The sequence below is a fragment of the Trachymyrmex septentrionalis genome, unplaced genomic scaffold, assembly GCF_001594115.1.
Source record: "Trachymyrmex septentrionalis isolate Tsep2-gDNA-1 unplaced genomic scaffold, Tsep1.0 scaffold36, whole genome shotgun sequence".
Classification (NCBI taxonomy): Eukaryota; Metazoa; Arthropoda; class Insecta; order Hymenoptera; family Formicidae; genus Trachymyrmex; species Trachymyrmex septentrionalis.
Genome location: NW_017305525.1, coordinates 978,182 through 996,903, shown reverse-complemented (window position 1 = coordinate 996,903; position 18,722 = coordinate 978,182). Strand labels below are relative to the sequence as shown.

The following is an 18,722-nucleotide window of genomic DNA, read 5'->3' as shown; positions in this document are numbered from 1 at the left end:
AGATTAGCTGAAGTTGGCAAACTAGAAACACCAAAGTTACAGGGAAAATATGAGACAGGTCAATTGATTTTACACAGAGTCTTTGGTTACCGAGGTGTCATTCTATTTCCATGGTTGGCAAGAGTATATGACAGAGATATATCTAATAAGAAAGATGAGTATGTATAGTTATTTATAGTTATATGTGTGTGTGTGTGTGTATAAATATATCTATATTTGTTTTGTATATAAATATTATGTACAGATAATTTGTACATTTAATTACAGAAAGGATAACAGCAATTTTAACAGTGTCGGCGAGAAAGAAGTAAAAGGCAGAACACATACATTTTATCAAGTTTTAATTGATCAACGTGATTGTCCTTATATAGTAAGCAATATTCAGATATAGATCTATTTTTTATTTTTGCACTAGACTGTACTTTTTTTCTCGTTATTGCGAAGTAATATCATTCATATACTTATTTCACTGTAAATTCTAAAAGTGTATACTAATTCAGTTATAGAAAATAGATCCTATTTTTTCCCAAGTGACTCGTAAAATGAAATAGATATATGTTTTAAGAGTTTCACAAAAGTGGGAAAGAAAATGTTATTGCATTCTAATGCTGCTATATAAAGAATTGGTCTAATATTTTATTATACTGTAATTAACATATGTCTAATATATATATATGTGTGTGTGTGTGTGTGTGCGTGTACGTGTACGTGTACGTGTATGTATATATATTTGCAGCGTGCTCAAACAGAGGCAGTTACTTTCTTGGGCAACCATGAGAGCAGTCGCAGCTTGTACGCAATTCCTGGATTAGATTACGTCGCTCACGAGGATGTACTGCCATATACCACAAACGAGAAAGCGGCGCTGCAACATGAACTGTTCGATAAATTTCTGACTTATCATCCAGACAAGGAGCCGTGCTTTGTGGCACAGGAAACCCTTCGCACATGGCAGAAAAAGAATCATCCGTGGCTTGAGTTGTCAGATGTACATAAGGAAACGACCGAAAATATTCGAATTACCGTTATACCATTTTACATGGGTTGTAGAGAAAGTCAAACTACTTCTGTATATTGGGTGAGTTGATATAACAAAGTCAGTTATCTTATTCTATTAGGAAAGGGATTAGAATTGAGTTAAACGTTAATTCTTCATTATATATGTTCTGGTTTACAGTGGCGTTATTGCATCCGATTAGAAAACTTGGGTGAGTTGAGCGTGCAATTGCGTGAAAGGCACTGGAGAATATTCAGCTTGTCAGGTACGTTGGAAACTGTTAGAGGAAGAGGTGTAGTTGGTCAGGAACCTGTGCTATCGAAAGCTTTACCTGCTTTTCAATATAGCAGTCATGTAAGCTTGCAAGCTCCTAGTGGTCATATGTGGTAAGTATAATTACTTGGCTGCTTTGCTTTTAGGAGACATAGTTCATACAAATATTGTTCTCTGAATTATTGACAATCAATGAATAATAAAAATAGAATAATACTTTTGTTGATTGTATTTCGTAAAAACAAAAATGCAGCCTTAATTTTTTTATAAGTGAAATAAGACATTATTTATTTAATTATTCTCAACGATTTTGTTTTCAGGGGAACATTTAGGATGGAAAGAGAAGACGGATATGCGTTTGATTGCAGAATTCCACCATTCTCCTTAGAATCGAAAGCAGAATCATCCACGCCCAATGTAGAAATCTGATTCTTTAACAAAGGATGATTTAATAATTATAAGCGATGATTTATAGTTAGATAAATATATAACAATTATTAGATGACGAGATAATATAGCTTCACGTACAATCAATGATTGATCTAAGTGTGAATCTTGTGATAACTCGGAAACTAATTTTGCGGACAGTTTCAATAAAATTATAATGTACATACTTTCTCTGAAAAAAACCTGTTACATAATCTCATACGTGAGAAGATATCTAGCGTCATTCATTTTCTAACACAATCTAATTTTAATGAAATTTAATATATGTAAATGTAAAAAAACTAACTCTTTAAATATATTAAATATGTAAATACAGAAAGAATACTTAATCAACGTAGGTTTTGCAATTTTATTTCTATAAAATCGCTTTTGTTTGAAAAAGTTCAAAATTAAAATATTAAATAAAATTGAAAAAAAAAACGAAAAGACAAAAATGATAAAGGGCGGGAAAGAAATTTTTTTACGACCTGTGTTTACGCTTTTATAATTTTTTTTGAACTTTGTAAATATTTATTTATCCCACGGAACGCATCTGAGGGAACTATGGGATGGTCTTACGTAACCACTCGAAAAGATCCCCCGGAATGAAAAATCATGGATTGCGTGTTTTGGCCACCCGATACGGACAGATGCGGAACACAGAGGAGAGGGAGCGAGCGAGATAGAGACATAGATCTTGCTTTGTCTATCGATCACGGGATAAAAGCGAGGTGCGCCGTTTCCATAAACGCAGCCCAAAGCCCGAACGCAGTTAGAGGCGTTGGAGCCACAACGCGATCATTAACTTGGCTGTTTTTGGCGTCGCCTGAGTTTACTTGCCGCATCCGTTACGATGGTTGTTTGTAAGTTACGCATGTACACGCTATGTAGATTAGGAAAATGTCACCGCTGCGATGGAAATGAGGCGCGTGGAAAAACATCTGGCCCGCGCAAAAGAGCCTGGGATTAGACGCGAGGATGTAATTGACCAGCCTTAACCTTTCCAAATATGCCCGATTTTTTTCTCGCGGCTTGCCACACCCTCGAATGTTATTAATAATTTTGAAACCGCCACTCGCGAACCCCTTTTCTGCCGTATCGGATTGCGCGAATGTTGACATTTTTATTTCGAATCGAATGTTTACTGACGCGACGACACTAATAGCGCGTTTTTTCCCCGCATTAAACGACAAACAATATAACGATGCACGGATTGAAGTAAATAAACCATATAGAATTTTGATTAAATTTAACGTTGCTCTTCTTTTTTCTATAGGTCCATTAACTCCCGAAGTTCTCGATCAGCTACGTGCAAAGTTTTATGCCGATAGCCGTAATATATTGGCACAGAATGTCTGTACGAAAACGAATCCTATCGAGGCTTGTGCCTCGAGAAAGATTCTGGAGGAAACCCACCATGTCTTCACTCATAAGATTGAGACTGAGGGCAAGCCTGTAACTAATCAGAAGAACTCTGGAAGATGCTGGCTGTTTGCCATCCTAAACGTCATGAGAACTAGCTTCATGAAACAGCATAATCTAGACGAGTTTGAGTTTAGCCAAGCTTACCTATTTTTCTGGGATAAGGTTTGTTAATTTTCAGCGTTGTACATGACATATACGAGGTTGAGAAGTAATTAATTATTTATAACTAACTTACAGTTTGAGTTATCTTTTTTAAGTAATTTTAAGTTAACTTCATTTTTTTTCCAGCTGTAACTATAACTTATTTATATTTTTTAAGTAATAACTAATTTGAATTACTTTAATATTTTACTTTAATATTTTACACGTTTTAAATTTATTTATCAATTTAATATGTTTGGAGAATCTAAATAGTTCTGTTAGTGCTGCTATACTGATTATGTATAAGACAGGAGTTCAAAAGACAAACAGTAATTTAATTTTACTAATGTCTACTGGTTCTTTATCTTTGCGAATTATCTTTAAAGTGAATTATCTAAATATTACATTAGTAGCAGTATTTTAATCTTGTTTATTATTAATGTCTATTGATTCTTTATCTCTAAAAGGCCATCTACAATAAGATTAATACAGTATAGTAAATTATAAAAAATTAATCACAATAGAAGTGTATGTATGACTGCTTACTATGCAATTGCTCCCAAATAACGGTCCATAAAAGTAAATTATCTGTACGAATATCGTAAGGCAACATGATATAAGTAATAAGCAAAGTAATCACATTAAAGAATGGAAAGTTACTGTCTTACATTTTCTATCATGATTGACTAATTTGTTTGCTGTTTACATTTTACTGCCTTATATTTTTCTATGAGTTTTTAGTTTAATTTTTTCTTTTTAAATATAATTATATGTAAAAAACATAAATCTTTTTCTTTATTGGTCCTAATAGCATCAAAATATTACCCGTGTTGTCTCTATAATAGTAACAGAAAAGTAACTGAAAAGTAATTGAAAAGTTACTTTTTGAGTAACTGCAACTCTAACTCGTTACTTTTTAGAGTCACTAACTTCTAACTGTAACTAGTTACTTTTAAAAAGTTAGCTGAAAAGAATGTGCTTTTTACAGTTAGAGTAAAACAGTATTGAATTCCAATGGTTATTTAAACTCATATATATATGTTGTTGGTTGCAAATACTGTCATTGTTCGTTTTATTGTTATGCCATTACAGCTAGTTGTATTTCTCTTGCAGGTAGAACGTTGCAATTACTTCCTGCACAATATCGTAAACACCGCGAAGCGCGATGAGGCGGTCGAAGGCCGTTTAGTCAACTTCCTGTTGACCGATCCTACCTGCGATGGTGGTCAATGGGACATGATTGTGAATCTGATAACTAGACACGGTGTCGTGCCGAAAACATGTTTCCCGGAATCATACAGCTGCGAGTCTAGCGTTCGTATGAATAGCTTGCTGAAAAGCAAGCTGAGAGAATATGCCAAGGCTCTGCGAGACATGATCGACAATGGTGCGTCTGATGATGAGCTGAAGACACGAATAAATGAACAGATGACGGTGATCTATCGGATAATTGGCATCTGTTTGGGTGTACCTTCTGAGAAAATTACATGGGAATATTATGACAAGTCGAAGAATTACAACTGCGTGGGCCCGATCACGCCACTAGAGTTTTACGAGAATTGCGTGAAACCATATTACAATGTCAACGATAAAGTATGCCTGGTAACCGATCCACGACCGGGCAATCCTTACGGGAAACTCTATACCGTAGATTGCCTGGGAAATGTCGTGAATGGGAAAACTACTCGCTACAATAATCAGCCAGTGGAGTTACTGATGAAACTGTGCGCTGAGAGTATCAAAGATAACGAGCCTGTTTGGTTCGGTTGTGATGTTAACAAAAGATTAATAGATAAACATGGTATTCATGATATAAACACTTACAATTTCGAACTAATGTTCGGCACCGACATTCACCTCGGGCTTTCTAAAGCCGACAGATTGCTCTATGGAGATTCTATGATGGTACACGCAATGGCATTTACGGCTGTTTCAATAGATGTAAATATTTTTCCAATATTTTTTCTATACCGAATATATCAAATTTAAGCAATATTTATTAATAGTTGTATTCAGGAAAAAAATAAACAATTTTATAACTGTTGTAAAATTCTTAATATGATCTTGCTATTAGTTTCTTACTGAATCTAAATGTATAAACCAACCATTAAAGAATCTTATAATAGTTGCAAAGTTGCCTTTTCTGTTAAATGTTGTAATGATTTATCTAATATATTATTTTGTTTCAGCGAGAAGGTAAAATAAAGAAGTTCCGGATAGAGAATTCATGGGGCGAGGATCATGGTCAAAAGGGTTACCAGGTTGTGACAACCGAGTGGTTTGCTAATTTTGTCTTTGAGGCGGTCGTAGATAAAAAATACGTACCTGCGGACGTGATGGCTGTATTCAATCAGGAGCCAATCGTTTTACCCGCCTGGGATCCTATGGGCACGCTCGCTCATTGATGTTAAAGTGATTTAACTAAATGCGATGGCAAGCCGTTTTATTTTACAAACAAAACATTTCAAGCATAACTCGAGAAAACGAAATATTTAATAAAAATTCCAGGGGCAGTGATTGTACAAATATACTAATATTTTATACCTTATACAAGAGAATGCAGCAGTATTGATAAGTGGCTTTGTATTAAGTCCATTTTGTTTATTACAGTATACGAGGGCAACGTTTAGTTAAATCATCAAGACTGAATACATGAGTTACCATATTTGAAATCACAAAATAAATATCGTTTAATGTGTGCGTTAAAAAACCGCAGTTTCCGATAAAAACGGAAGTGCATTACGTTGCATCGCATACTTTATCTGTAGGCAATAATGTATCTGTTTTTAACATAATTTACCATTATGAATAATTAAATGGTTGTTTCAGTACTTCGTTTTTAATATGCGTGAAAAACTATATATCTTATAAACAAAAATAAATAGACTGTGCAAACAATTTCCCGTTATATTACATACCTGCGATTTAACAAATTTCTTATCATTTAAATGCAATATTGTATGATAGTATAGAAGCGCTCGTATTTCTGTGCATGTTAATTTTAAAAATTCGCACATGTACACATTACATAATAAAGCAATAGAGAGAAAGAGATAATATAGATAGATATGTAAAATTTAATAAAAACTTGCCGATATAATTAAAAATTTTTGCTCAATAAGCCGTTTTAAATTTATTACTTTCCTATTACTTTAAATTCAATAATTTAATTTTTTAATCAAAAAGATAATGTTAAAGAAATTTTAGGACCAACATGTTTGTAAAATAATATATTATCAACATGCTTTACAAAATGCAGATAGTAAATTTCCTAAATTTCTGAAGATATATGCAAAGATTGCAACAAAGATTTTTTTTGCTGTTTGTATTGCTTGTAACTATATCGCAATTTGGCCCATACACCCTGACACATATTTTGGAGACGAACGTCCTTTTCTTTGAGTGCAAAATTGTAAATTCTCCGTATCATGTACTTAGGTGTGGTAAAATTGCCACGTTGAATGAAACTTAAGGCAGCATATAATCTGCAACGGGCAATAAGGAGAGGATTGTCAAGGCGCATTGCCAATTCAAATTGCTTCACTGAGATTTTGCCTGCCATTTTAGCCTGTGTACAAGATACGTCAGATTAGTGAAAGTATATTATATAATTTGACAAAAGAGCCAATAGTAACTTACGCAGTGATCAAATTCTTCCCCCAATGCGGAAAACGCTCCTCCAAGTGTGGACAACCAAGACATGGCATGATCAACTTCTTGTCTTTCTACAACCATTTGCATTAATTTTTCACTCCTAAGAAAGGATAAATGTAAAAGACTATAACAGTTTAAATTAGTGTTGTAAAATCACTACAAAACTTGCCATTTGTAATCCAGGAATTGACTTTTTGGTATTCTCAATCTTATAAGTATTATCAGCGAATGTTCTTCTTTAAATGGTTTGTCACATGCTGTCTGAAAATGTTTCAACACTGTCATAGCACTTTTACGATAAACATGTGACTTTGATATCATTGAAATATAGGCTGAGACGAGGTAGGAATTGAGTCCTTTTTTGCACAGACAAACTGGCTTTGTAAATCTACATATACAAAACTCATCCTCTAGAAATTGTGTAAACCATTCACTGTGTTCTGTATACCTAAATATACCGTGTAATTTGACCGTGACATCATCAAAAATTATACGGTCTCTATATACAATAAATCGCACGCAATTATTCATCTCTTATCTTAATTTACGAAATTTTATATATTTTGCAATATTATTGCACTGGACTTCTCATAACACTGATAGAATCCATTTACAGAGTCCATTGACGAAAATGTATTTGGAGCTATTAGACATTTTCACAGTTCGAGGATCATCTAAAATTGAACTTTGCAAGCAAATTTGTACTCGAACTTCTACATTCCATTGACAATTATTCGAATCATTCTCCAATGCGTCCATGACCGCTCGATAGTCCATGAAAGAATCATACGCGAGGAGCGTAAATATAAAATTCCTCTAGTTTAGTCAGCTGTTAAACCAATGATGCGAATTTCAATCCATTTGCAGCTAATATCCCTAGAAGTAAGAATCTGGTTAATTTTGTCTTATTTTTGATTGGTTTGATAAACAATGGCGGTACCAATCAAATAATGACTGAGTACGTGAAAAAAATTAAAAAGTAAATAAGTGAACATTTTCAGCTGTAGAAATTAACCAATCATAATCTATTATTCTCCTCACATTCTATTGTGATTGGTCAATTTCTTATGGCTTGCAATTTATTACACTTATTTTCATTGTAAACGGCTCTTTATAAAGGGCCACATAACATAACCTCTATGCCTTTATCATGAGAGCGTGGTGAACTGGTAATCTGTGATCAAAGGCAACAGAAATCTGGGTATTAAATTAATGAAAAAAATAGAAACGTGGTAATTAAAAATATTTTAAAAACGTGGATTCAAAAAAGGAGGTAGGAAAGGATCGGCTGTTGCATTACCCATAATAAGGTTATGTGATTACATACGGATAATTTAATAATCAAGATGCTGAAAACGTTTAGACTTAGTCACAGACTCTGCCGGGTCCATCGTAGTTTTAAGGATTCTGTAACGCGAGTGCAAAGAAGGCTATTCTTGTCGGAGGCGTATCGCTGCGAGGAAGCATGGAGTCGTAGGCTGGAGTCACCGCTGTTACAGAAGATTGAACCGGCGTCGATGTACATCCAATTGGAACAAAAGTACGGGAGCATCGGCAAAGTTAGCGCCGTCGACGTCGACATCTTTGTCAACAGTGTCAGTGACAATCTGTATGTCAATGAGGTGATAAAGATTTTGCATAATCTCAGGCAATCTGTAGAAACGACGAATATACTGGATTCCACACATCATGCCGTAATACGGTATTTCTTGCAGCACAATTACATTCAAGAATTGCTTGAAGTGCTGACTGACAGATTAAATTATGGTATTTTTCCTGATTATTTTGACTATAACATTCTCATGGATCACTTCATAAATAGGAAGGATTATACCTCTGCTGCAAAAGTGGCAAGTTTAGTCATGTTACAGGAAGACGCGGGTCATCCTATCACTAATGCATTATGCTTATATGCATGTCATAGATATCTAGAAAATCCTGATGAATGGAAGAAACCCGAGGTTCCAGTAGATACTTCAGAGGAAGTGAAAGTACGTGTACAATATCTAAGAAATCCATACTTTGACGATCATTTTGATCTCACTGATCCGAAAGATCTTGTCGGCAAGACTCTAAACTTTCAGGGAAAGCATAGAGCAGATGCTATAGGAAGATCTTGCCAGTTAAGAGGCTTGATATTGTATAAGAAGTATGACGATGTATTAAACTTAATAAAGAAATGGTTAGAGATGAAGCAAGACAAAATAGTTTACGAAGAAGTATTTGAATTAATATCAAAAGATAACAATGGATTCCAAGATCAAGATGCTGAAAAGTTCAAACTTGTGGAGGCTCAATTATCCATATTGAAGGAGAAACAAAATCTTAAAGAAAGCTTTATTGAAGCGATAGAGAATCTTATTAAAGTGGCTATAAACGAGGAAACTGAAAAGGATATTTCTAAACAATATCAGGTAATAAATATTAATAAAAATAATTTTTTTGGAATTTAATTAATTACTTAATATCAATATATACAGTAAATTATAAAATTGCCAAATATACTCTGAATTTTCAGGCTTATCTCGATTGGGAACATAAAAGAACTTCAGTATTAGAAGCGCAAATGAAAGAAATAGACAGAGAAAGAAGAATTGATAATATCAAGAAAATAAAGGAGGATTTAGAAAAAAGAGAACAATTCTTGACATTCTTTGATAAAGAGGAAGAAATTGAATTGAAAATAGAACAGATACAGGAAAAAGAACGCAAACAAGATGAACGTGTTCGTGCTATGCATAATAGTGCAAAGCATTTAAGAAAGTTAATTACTGCAGAGTCTTACATACCACCAGATGTTAAAAGTAAGAAATAAAAGTGTGCTGTATAAAAAAAAGGTCATATACACATATGTATAGAAGATTAGAACAAAAAAAAGTCGGAACCGTTGTCTCATTGTACTTTGATATTATGTGTGTGTGTGTGTGTGTGTGTCTCATATATATTTATCTTAAGAAAATAATTTTCAAGGAGAGTATGTATAAAATATTAAACGTTGATTTTACCCTTATACATTTTATATTTTGTACATGTTCTTTGTTTGAAAGTGATATTTTAGCAGTTATTTTATTTACAGCCGCAAGTCAGATCTTCAAGTTGCGAGAGATACGAAAGTTGAACTCGATGCTAAAAAATTATTAGGCTTTATAATAAATAATGTCTCTTTGAGCATTGATGTCAATAGCATGTTTTATACACTTGGCCCGAGGCTAATAAAAGCCTAATGCCTGACGACTCCAGGCCAAGGCACGTTTGTTTAGCAGTTAACTTAGTAGATTCGTGGAGACTCTCACGGGCAATATCGTGTTATATTCTGCTGGTTGCATAGCTAAAAAACGTTTGGTCTTTAATGCATTCGATTCGTTTATATTCTGTAAAACAGTAAAAGAATGTTTTTATAATTTAGGTTATCTTATAGAGAATTCACACAAATTATGTTTAAATATTTCTCATTCTCTACACAATTATTGTAAAAAATGAGCTTCATACCTGTACTAAACTCCCATCTGGTCCTGAACATTACAATTCGCAAAATGACACTGTACTGTACACAACAATCACGAGGCTTTACTTTGGAGTTGTGCGGTTAATGCGGCGGTTTCTTGTTTCATCTGTTTTAAATCGGCAGTTATTCTTTCCAAATTAGCACCGACGTTTTTCGCGGATTCGGAATCGATCTGAGTAAATGTTAGATTAGTTTTCTACATAAATTTACTTTTCTTAATCCTTCTATCATTGCATCTTACCTGTTCTTCCAAATCTCTAATTTCTCGTATTGTCGCGCCTGTTTCTTCGACTAAACTTACAAGTTCATTACAGTCTGAATGTAACGTTGCTAATAATTTGTAAGCCTTCCGCGAAGCTTCGTTTGTTCTTGCATCTCTGAATATTAGTTCGTCTACGACGGTAAAGGATCTCTCCAATCTCCCGGTAAGCGTATTGATTTCTTTTTGAATTTCACGAGTATCTGCCAGAACCTTGTTTATCTCATCTCTCTGTTTCCTGACATTATTTATTATTTCTAAAATTCGTTGAGTGTATGCAGATCTATTTACTTCCTTAGGAAGTTTCTGAACTTCTGCGACCAACTGTGAATACTGTTGGTCCTTATTCCGACATTCTTCTTGAAGTTCTTTTTCCTTCTCTTTTAATAATTTTATCTCATCCAGCTTCTTTTGGCTCGCATTCTATAATAAAAATGTAATCATTTTTTAAATATAAATGACTCTTGGTTACCTTCAAATTTATTTAATTTTGTATACTTACTGCTTTTGTGGAATGCTTCTCTCTTTCTTGCCTATATTTCATGATTAAGGGCACCCTATGTTTTTCCCACTGATTTGCTAAATTAATCAGTTTACTTGTACTAGCCTCAATTGCAGATTCCAATTTTTTTACATTCTCTGGCCCATCTTGAAGGAGTTCGTATGCTTTTGCTTTGATTTTTTTTTGCTCCTCATTGATTTTTAATTCCTTCTCTTCATTTTGACCAGTTATTGTTGCTTGAGCTAATCTGGTGGTCAATTTTTTAATTTCGTTTTGTAATTCTTCTATATTTATTCTAAGACTTTCGCATTCTGCTTTCATCTTTTCTGTTTCAACTTCCTGTTTTGCCTGATTTCTTAATGTTTCTTGATCTGGAAGCACTGGTTGCATTACAGATTCTGGTTTCACCTGAGATTCCTAAAAATTTAATGATCATAATGAATATGTAAGATATATAATAGTTATTTTCCATTTACATCAAAATTTAGATAATTCTTATTTGTGATGTCATAACTTAGTTGAATGCATGTTCCTTTTCATTCTCTGACAAGTGAGGTTCAATCGTGCTTTATTCAGTCTTGTTAACTCATAAAAGTGAAATTATAAACTTGTCTTGTTATGTAGGTATAAATACGAACGTAAGCGAGTACTGATGTCATTATCTGAGTATAAAGTACTCATATAACTTTAGATTCAGTATCACTTGTATGAAAACGGAAAGCAACTAATCAGCTATAACGTATATGAACAAGATAAGAATATCTTGTATGCTTACTGTTGAAGTTTGTATCTTGTTCTCTGATGAGAATTTGCTAAACTCTTTGACAATATTATATGCATTAGAATAAGCAGGTTTTTCAGAGTGTTGGCTACTAAGCCAATTTATGCGTTCCATAATATCTGTCGGAGAAGTATTAAGCGCTTTTGCATTGTACGATATCATTGAAGGTAAAAAGCACGCAATGTCTTGCATTTGTTCAGGCACTGGTTGTAAATAGCGCATACAATAGTCTTTATAATCTGCAATAATAACGGTCGCCATTGCATTAACATTGTCTAGCAAAAGTAATCCAAGTAATATTAATATTGCATTACCATCTTCGATATTTGCTATTGGTACTTCGATATTTACAGACACATAAGGAACATTCGCTCTTCCTCTATTCCTGAATCCCTGTTTATGACAATAATGTGGTAACCATGGTATGGAGAGTCCTTGAGATATTGCAGATGCTACCGATTTCTCTAATAAAGCGACTTTACTGATGGATTCGTTTATGGTTTTCTCACTCTCCTTTGGCAGTTTTTCAATGAGAAACATAAATACTCTTCGCAGATCTGCTTCTGAATTATATAGGAATGTCTGATAGCCGATGTCACCTCTGTATCCAAGCTCCTATAATTTTGATCAGCTAATGGAAATAAGCAAAACCACATGAATATGTTTTGGTCTAAGAAAAGACAAAATATATTTACCATGCACGTTTGTGCAAGAGTAGCGCCCAGTCGAAAGCGCGCTGCCATGTTTACAGGTAATACAGTAGACAAACCTAAACCCGGCCTTATTGCTTCTAAGCATCTTACAGTGGCTTCCACAACTAATTCAGTGTTAAAACTACTAAGATTCGTTACGTTCTCTTCAATGTCACTGAAAAGAAATATTCAATAATCAAATATTGTAATAATCAAGGAACTAAGAAATACAAGAGTCAAGAGGTTTGTTTTTTATCACTGCGTTAGAATTTTCTTTCTTGCTTTTGCCAAATATATACCTATTTCACTTCAAGTAAAAAAAGTTCTACTAGGTCAGCTATAAAAAAAAACAGACTTACACTCGAGAGACTTGTGGTATATTATAAAATTTATCCAAGGCGAAAAAACAGAAAGTATTTCATTCTACTTCAGTTATAAAAACAGACATACAATCAACTTGTGGCACATTTAAAATTTCTCTAAGGCAAGAAGATAGAGAAGATATCTCGTAAACTGAGAAATGTAGGAGTCATAGGCGGGATTTGTGGCATCTTTTGGAGTTCCTTCAAGGCAAGAAGGTATCTATGTCATTCTTATTTTATAAGGCTTTTCGTATTGATATTTTTCTGAGTATTAACACTCAATAGTTTTCGTCTGTTTTGAAATCAATGATTCAATGATGTTAAAAAAAATGATCGTGCGGATGAGCTCACGTGCGCGATATCCCTATTCGCAAGGATATCGCCGAAACACCGCCCACCTTATCGCTTATAAGAAAAAAAATCAGTGGCGAACCGATCGGAGCCGCTGGACACTTACCAGCCTATTTGTCGCAACGAGTGAATTATTATATTGTCGATCTCCTCCATCCTACGTAAAAAGATGAAAACTCTGAGGCGCCGCTACCGCCCCGTTGTATCGCGTGTTTATGAGGTCCGGCTCGATTTAATCATCGGGATCTAACCTTCCGGCGAGCGTGACAAGCGTTCGCGAGCGGACATTTGCACAGAACGCGTAGGTGTATGTGTATGTATGTATGCACTGCAGTGCATTAATTCGCTGGATCATAGTAGCGGCCCGACTTATCGACGTTTTTTATTCAAATACTATCAACTTTACAGAAAAACTGCAAGAGACAAAAATCATTAATTTTCTTCTCATAGAAGAATTCTCTCTAAGAATTTTTTCAGAATTTTTCATCACATTTTTAGTACAGCATTTTCTTATTTTCGATAAGTCGAGCCGCTATTATGACCCAGTGAATTAATGCATTGGACTGTACATACGTGTGTATTCGTTGACAGGTGGCGTGACAACATTTCAATACTGCCAATAGTGCCAATCGGAGGGATTTTTGCGAATTTTCTGACAGCGGATGAATTCAGGATATCAATCATGAAACTTTATCCTTAGGATGAAAAGTGAAAAGTGAAAATTTTAACCATTGAAATTAATGGAAAAATTTTTCATTTTTCACTTTTCCTAAGAAAAAAATTTCATGATTGACACCAGAGTTTTGATTCGCGTAAAGTTAGCTGGTAATTAATGATTTTTTAAGGTGGTTCTTTAGTAGTTCTTTAATAAATCGAATTAATCATAGAAATGTCTAACTTACTAAATGTCTAAATTATTTTATATAATGAGCTTGACGTGTGCAAAATTCTAAGGTAGGTTAACGATGAAATAAGAGAAAAAAATGTTAAAAATATAGAAAGTATAACTTTTAACATATAACTTAGTGACAGGTAAGGATCAGAGACGCATCTTTGGCTAAACTGCACAATACTATTATCATACCTTATAGACTTCTCTAAAAATGAAATTATAATAGCGTTTAAAAAATTACGTTTGTAATGGTCTCAAAAAAGTAGTTAGCGACTATTCTGGAAAGATATTTACATGCATAAACTTGTATATTTATAACCTCGAAAAATAAACATAACCTTATTTTCATTCGGTAAAGATGTAGCTTTTGATTTACTATCCACGGTTGCCGGAGAGGCCCTATTCTTGAACAAATATCGCATACGAAAATATCGATCAATCATATTCGAGAAACTATCATTTTTACATGAAAAAATTATTCATATATGCTCAAGAATAGAGCCCCAGGTCCCGAACACTGTCTCCACTACGACTGGAGCTCGAAGGTCCATGAGCTGGAAATTTCATATTTCGACTGGAGGCTGGTCGACTGTTTCATTAAAAAAAAAAGAGAAAAAAAGGCGCAAGGTTTAATTCGTGTTTTGCGACCATTATTACAGACTTTCTTTTTGTTATTAATATTTGACCAACATAAAGTGTCAACACAATCACAGAGATCTTTCTATTATTATTACAAGATAAGCTGTAGCGTCTCTCGTCAAGTATATTTTTATAGTACATAATATATGTTCATGAAAGAGACGCTATCCTTTACAGGAAGAAATTCGCTTATATAATCAAAAATTATTGTTTTGTTTAACAAATTGTTATAAAAAATGCATATACTGGAAAAAAACATGGATTTTTACAATTAAAATGAGATAATTTAGAAGATATGTAAAATGTAAAAAAAAGACATCAAATATATTTTATAATATCTTTATATCAAATCATTTTGTAAATATATGAAAATGATAATGAAAATAATACTTAGCAAAAATTCGTGAAATTTACCGGAAAAGACATTAAAAATGTAAAAAAAGGCGTCGAATATAAGATAATGCCAAAAAAAAGAAGTAAAATCAAAATAATATTTCAAATATCTTTATTTAAAAAGTCTCATAGAACACAGTTCTACGAGCGGTATCTTGAAGGCATTCTTAAGATGTAGACATCCTTTGGGTACCTTTAAGACAGTATTGTATGGAATAATTTCTCATAATATACTACACATGTTTTCACGATGCCGCTCGGAGAATTGTGTTCTATGGGACTTTTTAAACAAAGATACTTGAAATATTATTTTAATTTTATTTCTTTTTTATGGCATTATCTTTGTTATTTTTTTTCTGCAAAATATACTTGACACCTTTTTTTTACATTTTTAATGTTTTTTCCGGTAGATTACATACATATATACAGTGCAAACACAATTACAAACTTTTTATTATTATTTGTAAAATAATATAAACTGTGAACATAATCACTTTCTTATTACTTTCCACGTAATTAAATATGCAATTAATAAATACCCCACGCGAACGAAAAACTGGAGATTTTTTTCGTTTGCTGGAAAACTGAAGATTGATCTCGAAATCTGAAGATCTGGCAATCGTGTTACTATCGTATGTTTCATACTATATTTTATTAAGATATACATGTAGTTTTAATATTTTATTCAAATTATGTAGATATTTATGATTTTGTGTGGGCTCTGGTGGGTCTTAGTTTGGTAAAATTTTATTAGCTTTTTAAAAAAACTTCACACAAAATACAAACGACAATATAAGGAAATTATTTAAAGAAATTATCGGTTAAATTTATACAAATTTAGTTCCTGCAGAAACTTTCAAAAATTTATGTGTGTCAAACACAGTTATGTGTACAACACGAACTTTTTACTTAATGGCTCTCTGTACTAACAAGGAATAATTTAATAATGTTGCATTGGCGAATATGTCGTTACAGAAAATTTCTCGTGAAGGCCTTTCGCTATGTGGGCTGATCAAGCGATTTGAATAATTTTATTTGAATGAACTGTAATCGCACTGCAATTGTATATGCAAATTTGTTATTGTTCCTTAATTCATTCTCTTTGATTATGTTATTTCAAGACCTTTTATTTAAAATTATACAGAATGCTTCTCGGAAATGATCATCGTTATTATTTTTATATTTAGGAAATATTATGTATAGATTTGTTACAAATTTTGCTAGCAAAGAACACAGAATCTATCATAATCAAAATAAAAAAAAACATTTTAGTATGTAGTCGTGATTATGTTATTCTACTAATATATTTATTCCTTCTAACATGGACCTCCTACCATCGCAAATCAATTAAAATATTTTTATGGAAGAATTCTATCTACTTATTTTATATATATATTTTTTTGTTTTATTCTGCAGTTTAACAAATTATTACTATATAAACCGAAATTAAAAATGTTTCCAAATTACTATTAATAATATATAAAAATCTGAGGATTACCTTTGGGAAACGGAGGATGTCTGGTAACTTCATCGTATCGCGAGGGAACATGGAGCTTTCCAATTGTTTAATACATTTAACACAAACATAGGAATGTATAAAGTGTAGCAATGCACGATTTAAATGGAATAGAGTGCGTTCGCTGTACATTGTCTGTTTTGAAAAGTTAGACTAAATGTAGTTTCTTCTGTTTGTATTAAATGAAAAAAGTAAGAATGCCGATTACCTAACGTCTTGAAACCTCATTTATGGCCGCCGCATTTAGTAATATGTAATTGTTATTATAGAAAACACAAGTTTAATTACACAACCGATTAGTAGCTCTCGGGCTGAATACGAATGTGTAGTGTCAATTACGGCAATTGGAATACAATTTGTGTTGTCGTGTGTACGAAAATGTCTGGCAAAATTAGTACGCACTCAGTGCACTTTAAAACCGTTGTACACAAATTGACATTAAAGATGTATGTTTAATAAAAATATAGGAACGAATTATATCGCGAAATAAATAATACATTTTATTGCGCTATTGGATAAAATACATATTGAGCATTTTATCAATTGAGATATATCTCACTTTTACATTTAGATTAGAATATTGTACAATAGCTTTAATGTGCATTGAGTGCGCATTAATTCTGCCAATGAAAAACGCTATAAGTTTCAATTAGGAAGCATCTATTATGAAGCATTATAGCAAATAGCATTTTTCGTTTTGAAATCAAATTGCGCGCCAAAATCTTACTGCGGCGCTGAAGTTGGCCGCGCGCGGCGCCGACGCGGCGCGCACGACGCGCGGCTAACTTCAAGCGCCGCGGTGAGAGATCAATTATTTGCGGCCAGTTCGCTCCGCACCGCTCCACTCTGCTCCGTACCGTTCCTTGCCGTTTTGCTCCGCTCCGCAGAGCGCAGTAGCGCACAGTGTGCACTGTGCGTTGTTCTGTGCGCGACGCGGTAAGCGGTTGCACGAGCAACGTGCTCGCTCAGCTGTTGTCTCGGCTGAAGTGAAGTGACAGTGCCGCATCGGTGTGGTGCACGATGTGGAAATCAATCTCGTGAAGGCGGCGGCGACGGTCGAGGTGGCCCGCGGTGAGTGGCAGCGCGTTGTAACTGCTGCTGCTGCAAATCCGTGAGTCGGGAAAGATGAACGGGAGTCTGGGGATAACGCGCGGTCCGGAGCAACATCCACAGCGGTTCGCGGATTACTTTGTCATATGTGGCCTCGACAAGGACTCAGGTCTTGAACCGGACAAGTACTTCGGTGAGTCTTTTGCCTCACTCGCGTTTTCCTTTTGCGCCCTGATCATCGTTCTCATCGCTATCTCGTGGTTCGTTATTCTCGGCATGGAATAAAGCGAGAGAGAAAGAGGGTGAGAGGGACAGAATGTTCTACAATCGAAATAGAGCTCAATAATCGCGAAGGATAAAATGTCAAAGGTACAACGACGGTGTTAAAAATGATTCTTCATTCTGTTTGTAATCTAGGCAAATAGATATTATTCTGCAAAATTCTGTTAGAAGATTGCAATAATTTATCTAAAGGGTACGACTATTGCATACAGTACGTTTCAAAATCATCAATTCACTTTTGATAAGCATCAGAGACTTATTTAGAGCGACAATTGTTTCAATGTCAACAATAATTCTGACTACGATAGGAGCAATTATGTCTTCACGATGTGTGTCTGGCGAAAATTTCAATTACTGTACTGTTCACAAGTTTAATGAAAAATTTCATTCGCAATAATGTAATTGGACAGTATTACTCGTAGTTTAATTAATTTGTCAAAGGGTACTTCGAGCAAATTGAATTTAAAATGCATCTTATCTCGAGTAGGCTACCTGTGTGATTCATATTTGAATTTTACGAATTAATAAAATTTTTGCGAATCTCACACACACACACACACACACACACACACACCCACACAC

At 34.0% G+C, this 18,722-nt stretch overlaps 6 protein-coding genes across 13 annotated transcripts in view; 4 read left to right on the top strand and 2 right to left on the bottom strand.

The window, feature by feature from the left end:
* LOC108750335 (polymerase delta-interacting protein 2) overlaps positions 1-1,953 on the top strand; it is a 4,490-nt gene extending 2,537 nt beyond the window's left edge. For both annotated transcript variants that reach the window (XM_018489724.1, XM_018489723.1), the window contains 5 exons: positions 3-158; positions 268-370; positions 737-1,078; positions 1,178-1,383; positions 1,591-1,953. In XM_018489724.1, coding sequence (XP_018345226.1) covers positions 3-158; positions 268-370; positions 737-1,078; positions 1,178-1,383; positions 1,591-1,699 — 916 coding nt within the window. In that variant the 3' untranslated portion in view covers positions 1,700-1,953. The remainder of the gene's footprint in view (positions 1-2; positions 159-267; positions 371-736; positions 1,079-1,177; positions 1,384-1,590) is intronic.
* Positions 1,954-2,264: 311 nt separating this feature from the next.
* On the top strand, positions 2,265-5,783 carry LOC108750329 (bleomycin hydrolase). Its single transcript, XM_018489716.1, has 4 exons — positions 2,265-2,559; positions 2,973-3,283; positions 4,376-5,203; positions 5,452-5,783. Exons 1-4 carry the CDS (start codon positions 2,550-2,552, stop codon positions 5,665-5,667), a joined length of 1,365 nt encoding a protein of 454 aa, XP_018345218.1. The 5' UTR covers positions 2,265-2,549; the 3' UTR covers positions 5,668-5,783.
* A 700-nt stretch (positions 5,784-6,483) lies between these two features.
* LOC108750338 (uncharacterized protein F58A4.6) lies at positions 6,484-7,731 on the bottom strand. The gene is made up of 3 exons (XM_018489726.1): positions 7,086-7,731; positions 6,902-7,016; positions 6,484-6,830 (listed from the first exon to the last, which is right to left on the bottom strand). Exons 1-3 carry the CDS (start codon positions 7,445-7,447, stop codon positions 6,534-6,536), a joined length of 774 nt encoding a protein of 257 aa, XP_018345228.1. The 5' UTR covers positions 7,448-7,731; the 3' UTR covers positions 6,484-6,533.
* Positions 7,732-8,047: 316 nt separating this feature from the next.
* LOC108750351 (28S ribosomal protein S27, mitochondrial-like) lies at positions 8,048-9,885 on the top strand. Its single transcript, XM_018489749.1, has 2 exons — positions 8,048-9,330; positions 9,435-9,885. Exons 1-2 carry the CDS (start codon positions 8,263-8,265, stop codon positions 9,729-9,731), a joined length of 1,365 nt encoding a protein of 454 aa, XP_018345251.1. The 5' UTR covers positions 8,048-8,262; the 3' UTR covers positions 9,732-9,885.
* A 30-nt stretch (positions 9,886-9,915) lies between these two features.
* On the bottom strand, positions 9,916-14,056 carry LOC108750350 (coiled-coil domain-containing protein 22 homolog). Of its 3 annotated transcripts, XM_018489748.1 has the most exons (9): positions 13,942-14,056; positions 13,475-13,781; positions 12,659-12,830; positions 12,278-12,578; positions 11,958-12,202; positions 11,183-11,599; positions 10,663-11,103; positions 10,406-10,593; positions 9,916-10,287 (listed from the first exon to the last, which is right to left on the bottom strand). In XM_018489748.1, the coding sequence occupies exons 2-8, from the start codon at positions 13,522-13,524 to the stop codon at positions 10,474-10,476; spliced, it is 1,746 nt and encodes a 581-aa protein (XP_018345250.1). In that variant the 5' UTR covers positions 13,525-13,781; positions 13,942-14,056; the 3' UTR covers positions 9,916-10,287; positions 10,406-10,473. The 3 variants fall into 3 exon arrangements, with proteins under 3 accessions (XP_018345250.1, XP_018345248.1, XP_018345249.1); XM_018489746.1 differs by having other exon boundaries at positions 11,958-12,578; XM_018489747.1 differs by having other exon boundaries at positions 9,916-10,244; positions 11,958-12,578.
* Positions 14,057-17,638: 3,582 nt separating this feature from the next.
* Positions 17,639-18,722, top strand: part of LOC108750355 (DENN domain-containing protein 5B) — a 24,289-nt gene continuing 23,205 nt past the window's right edge. For all 5 annotated transcript variants that reach the window (XM_018489757.1, XM_018489754.1, XM_018489756.1 and 2 more), the window contains exon 1: positions 17,639-18,051. In XM_018489757.1, coding sequence (XP_018345259.1) covers positions 17,934-18,051 — 118 coding nt within the window. In that variant the 5' untranslated portion in view covers positions 17,639-17,933. The remainder of the gene's footprint in view (positions 18,052-18,722) is intronic.

Excerpts from the sequence above, each read along its gene's own strand:
- LOC108750329 (XM_018489716.1), top strand. Across the intron at positions 3,284-4,375 it reads ACCTATTTTTCTGGGATAAG|GTAGAACGTTGCAATTACTT; the intron begins GTTTGTTAATTT and ends TTTCTCTTGCAG. Across the intron at positions 5,204-5,451 it reads TTACGGCTGTTTCAATAGAT|CGAGAAGGTAAAATAAAGAA; the intron begins GTAAATATTTTT and ends ATTTTGTTTCAG.
- LOC108750338 (XM_018489726.1), bottom strand. The coding sequence starts at position 7,447 with ATGAATAATTGCGTGCGATTTATTGTATATAGAGACCGTATAATTTTT. Across the intron at positions 7,017-7,085 it reads CAATTCCTGGATTACAAATG|GAGTGAAAAATTAATGCAAA; the intron begins GCAAGTTTTGTA and ends ATCCTTTCTTAG. Across the intron at positions 6,831-6,901 it reads GGGAAGAATTTGATCACTGC|GCTAAAATGGCAGGCAAAAT; the intron begins GTAAGTTACTAT and ends TCTTGTACACAG.
- LOC108750351 (XM_018489749.1), top strand. The coding sequence starts at position 8,263 with ATGCTGAAAACGTTTAGACTTAGTCACAGACTCTGCCGGGTCCATCGT. Across the intron at positions 9,331-9,434 it reads ATATTTCTAAACAATATCAG|GCTTATCTCGATTGGGAACA; the intron begins GTAATAAATATT and ends CTGAATTTTCAG.
- LOC108750350 (XM_018489746.1), bottom strand. The coding sequence starts at position 13,524 with ATGGAGGAGATCGACAATATAATAATTCACTCGTTGCGACAAATAGGC. Across the intron at positions 12,831-13,474 it reads TCGTTGCGACAAATAGGCTG|TGACATTGAAGAGAACGTAA; the intron begins GTAAGTGTCCAG and ends ATTTCTTTTCAG. Across the intron at positions 12,579-12,658 it reads CTCTTGCACAAACGTGCATG|GAGCTTGGATACAGAGGTGA; the intron begins GTAAATATATTT and ends TCAAAATTATAG.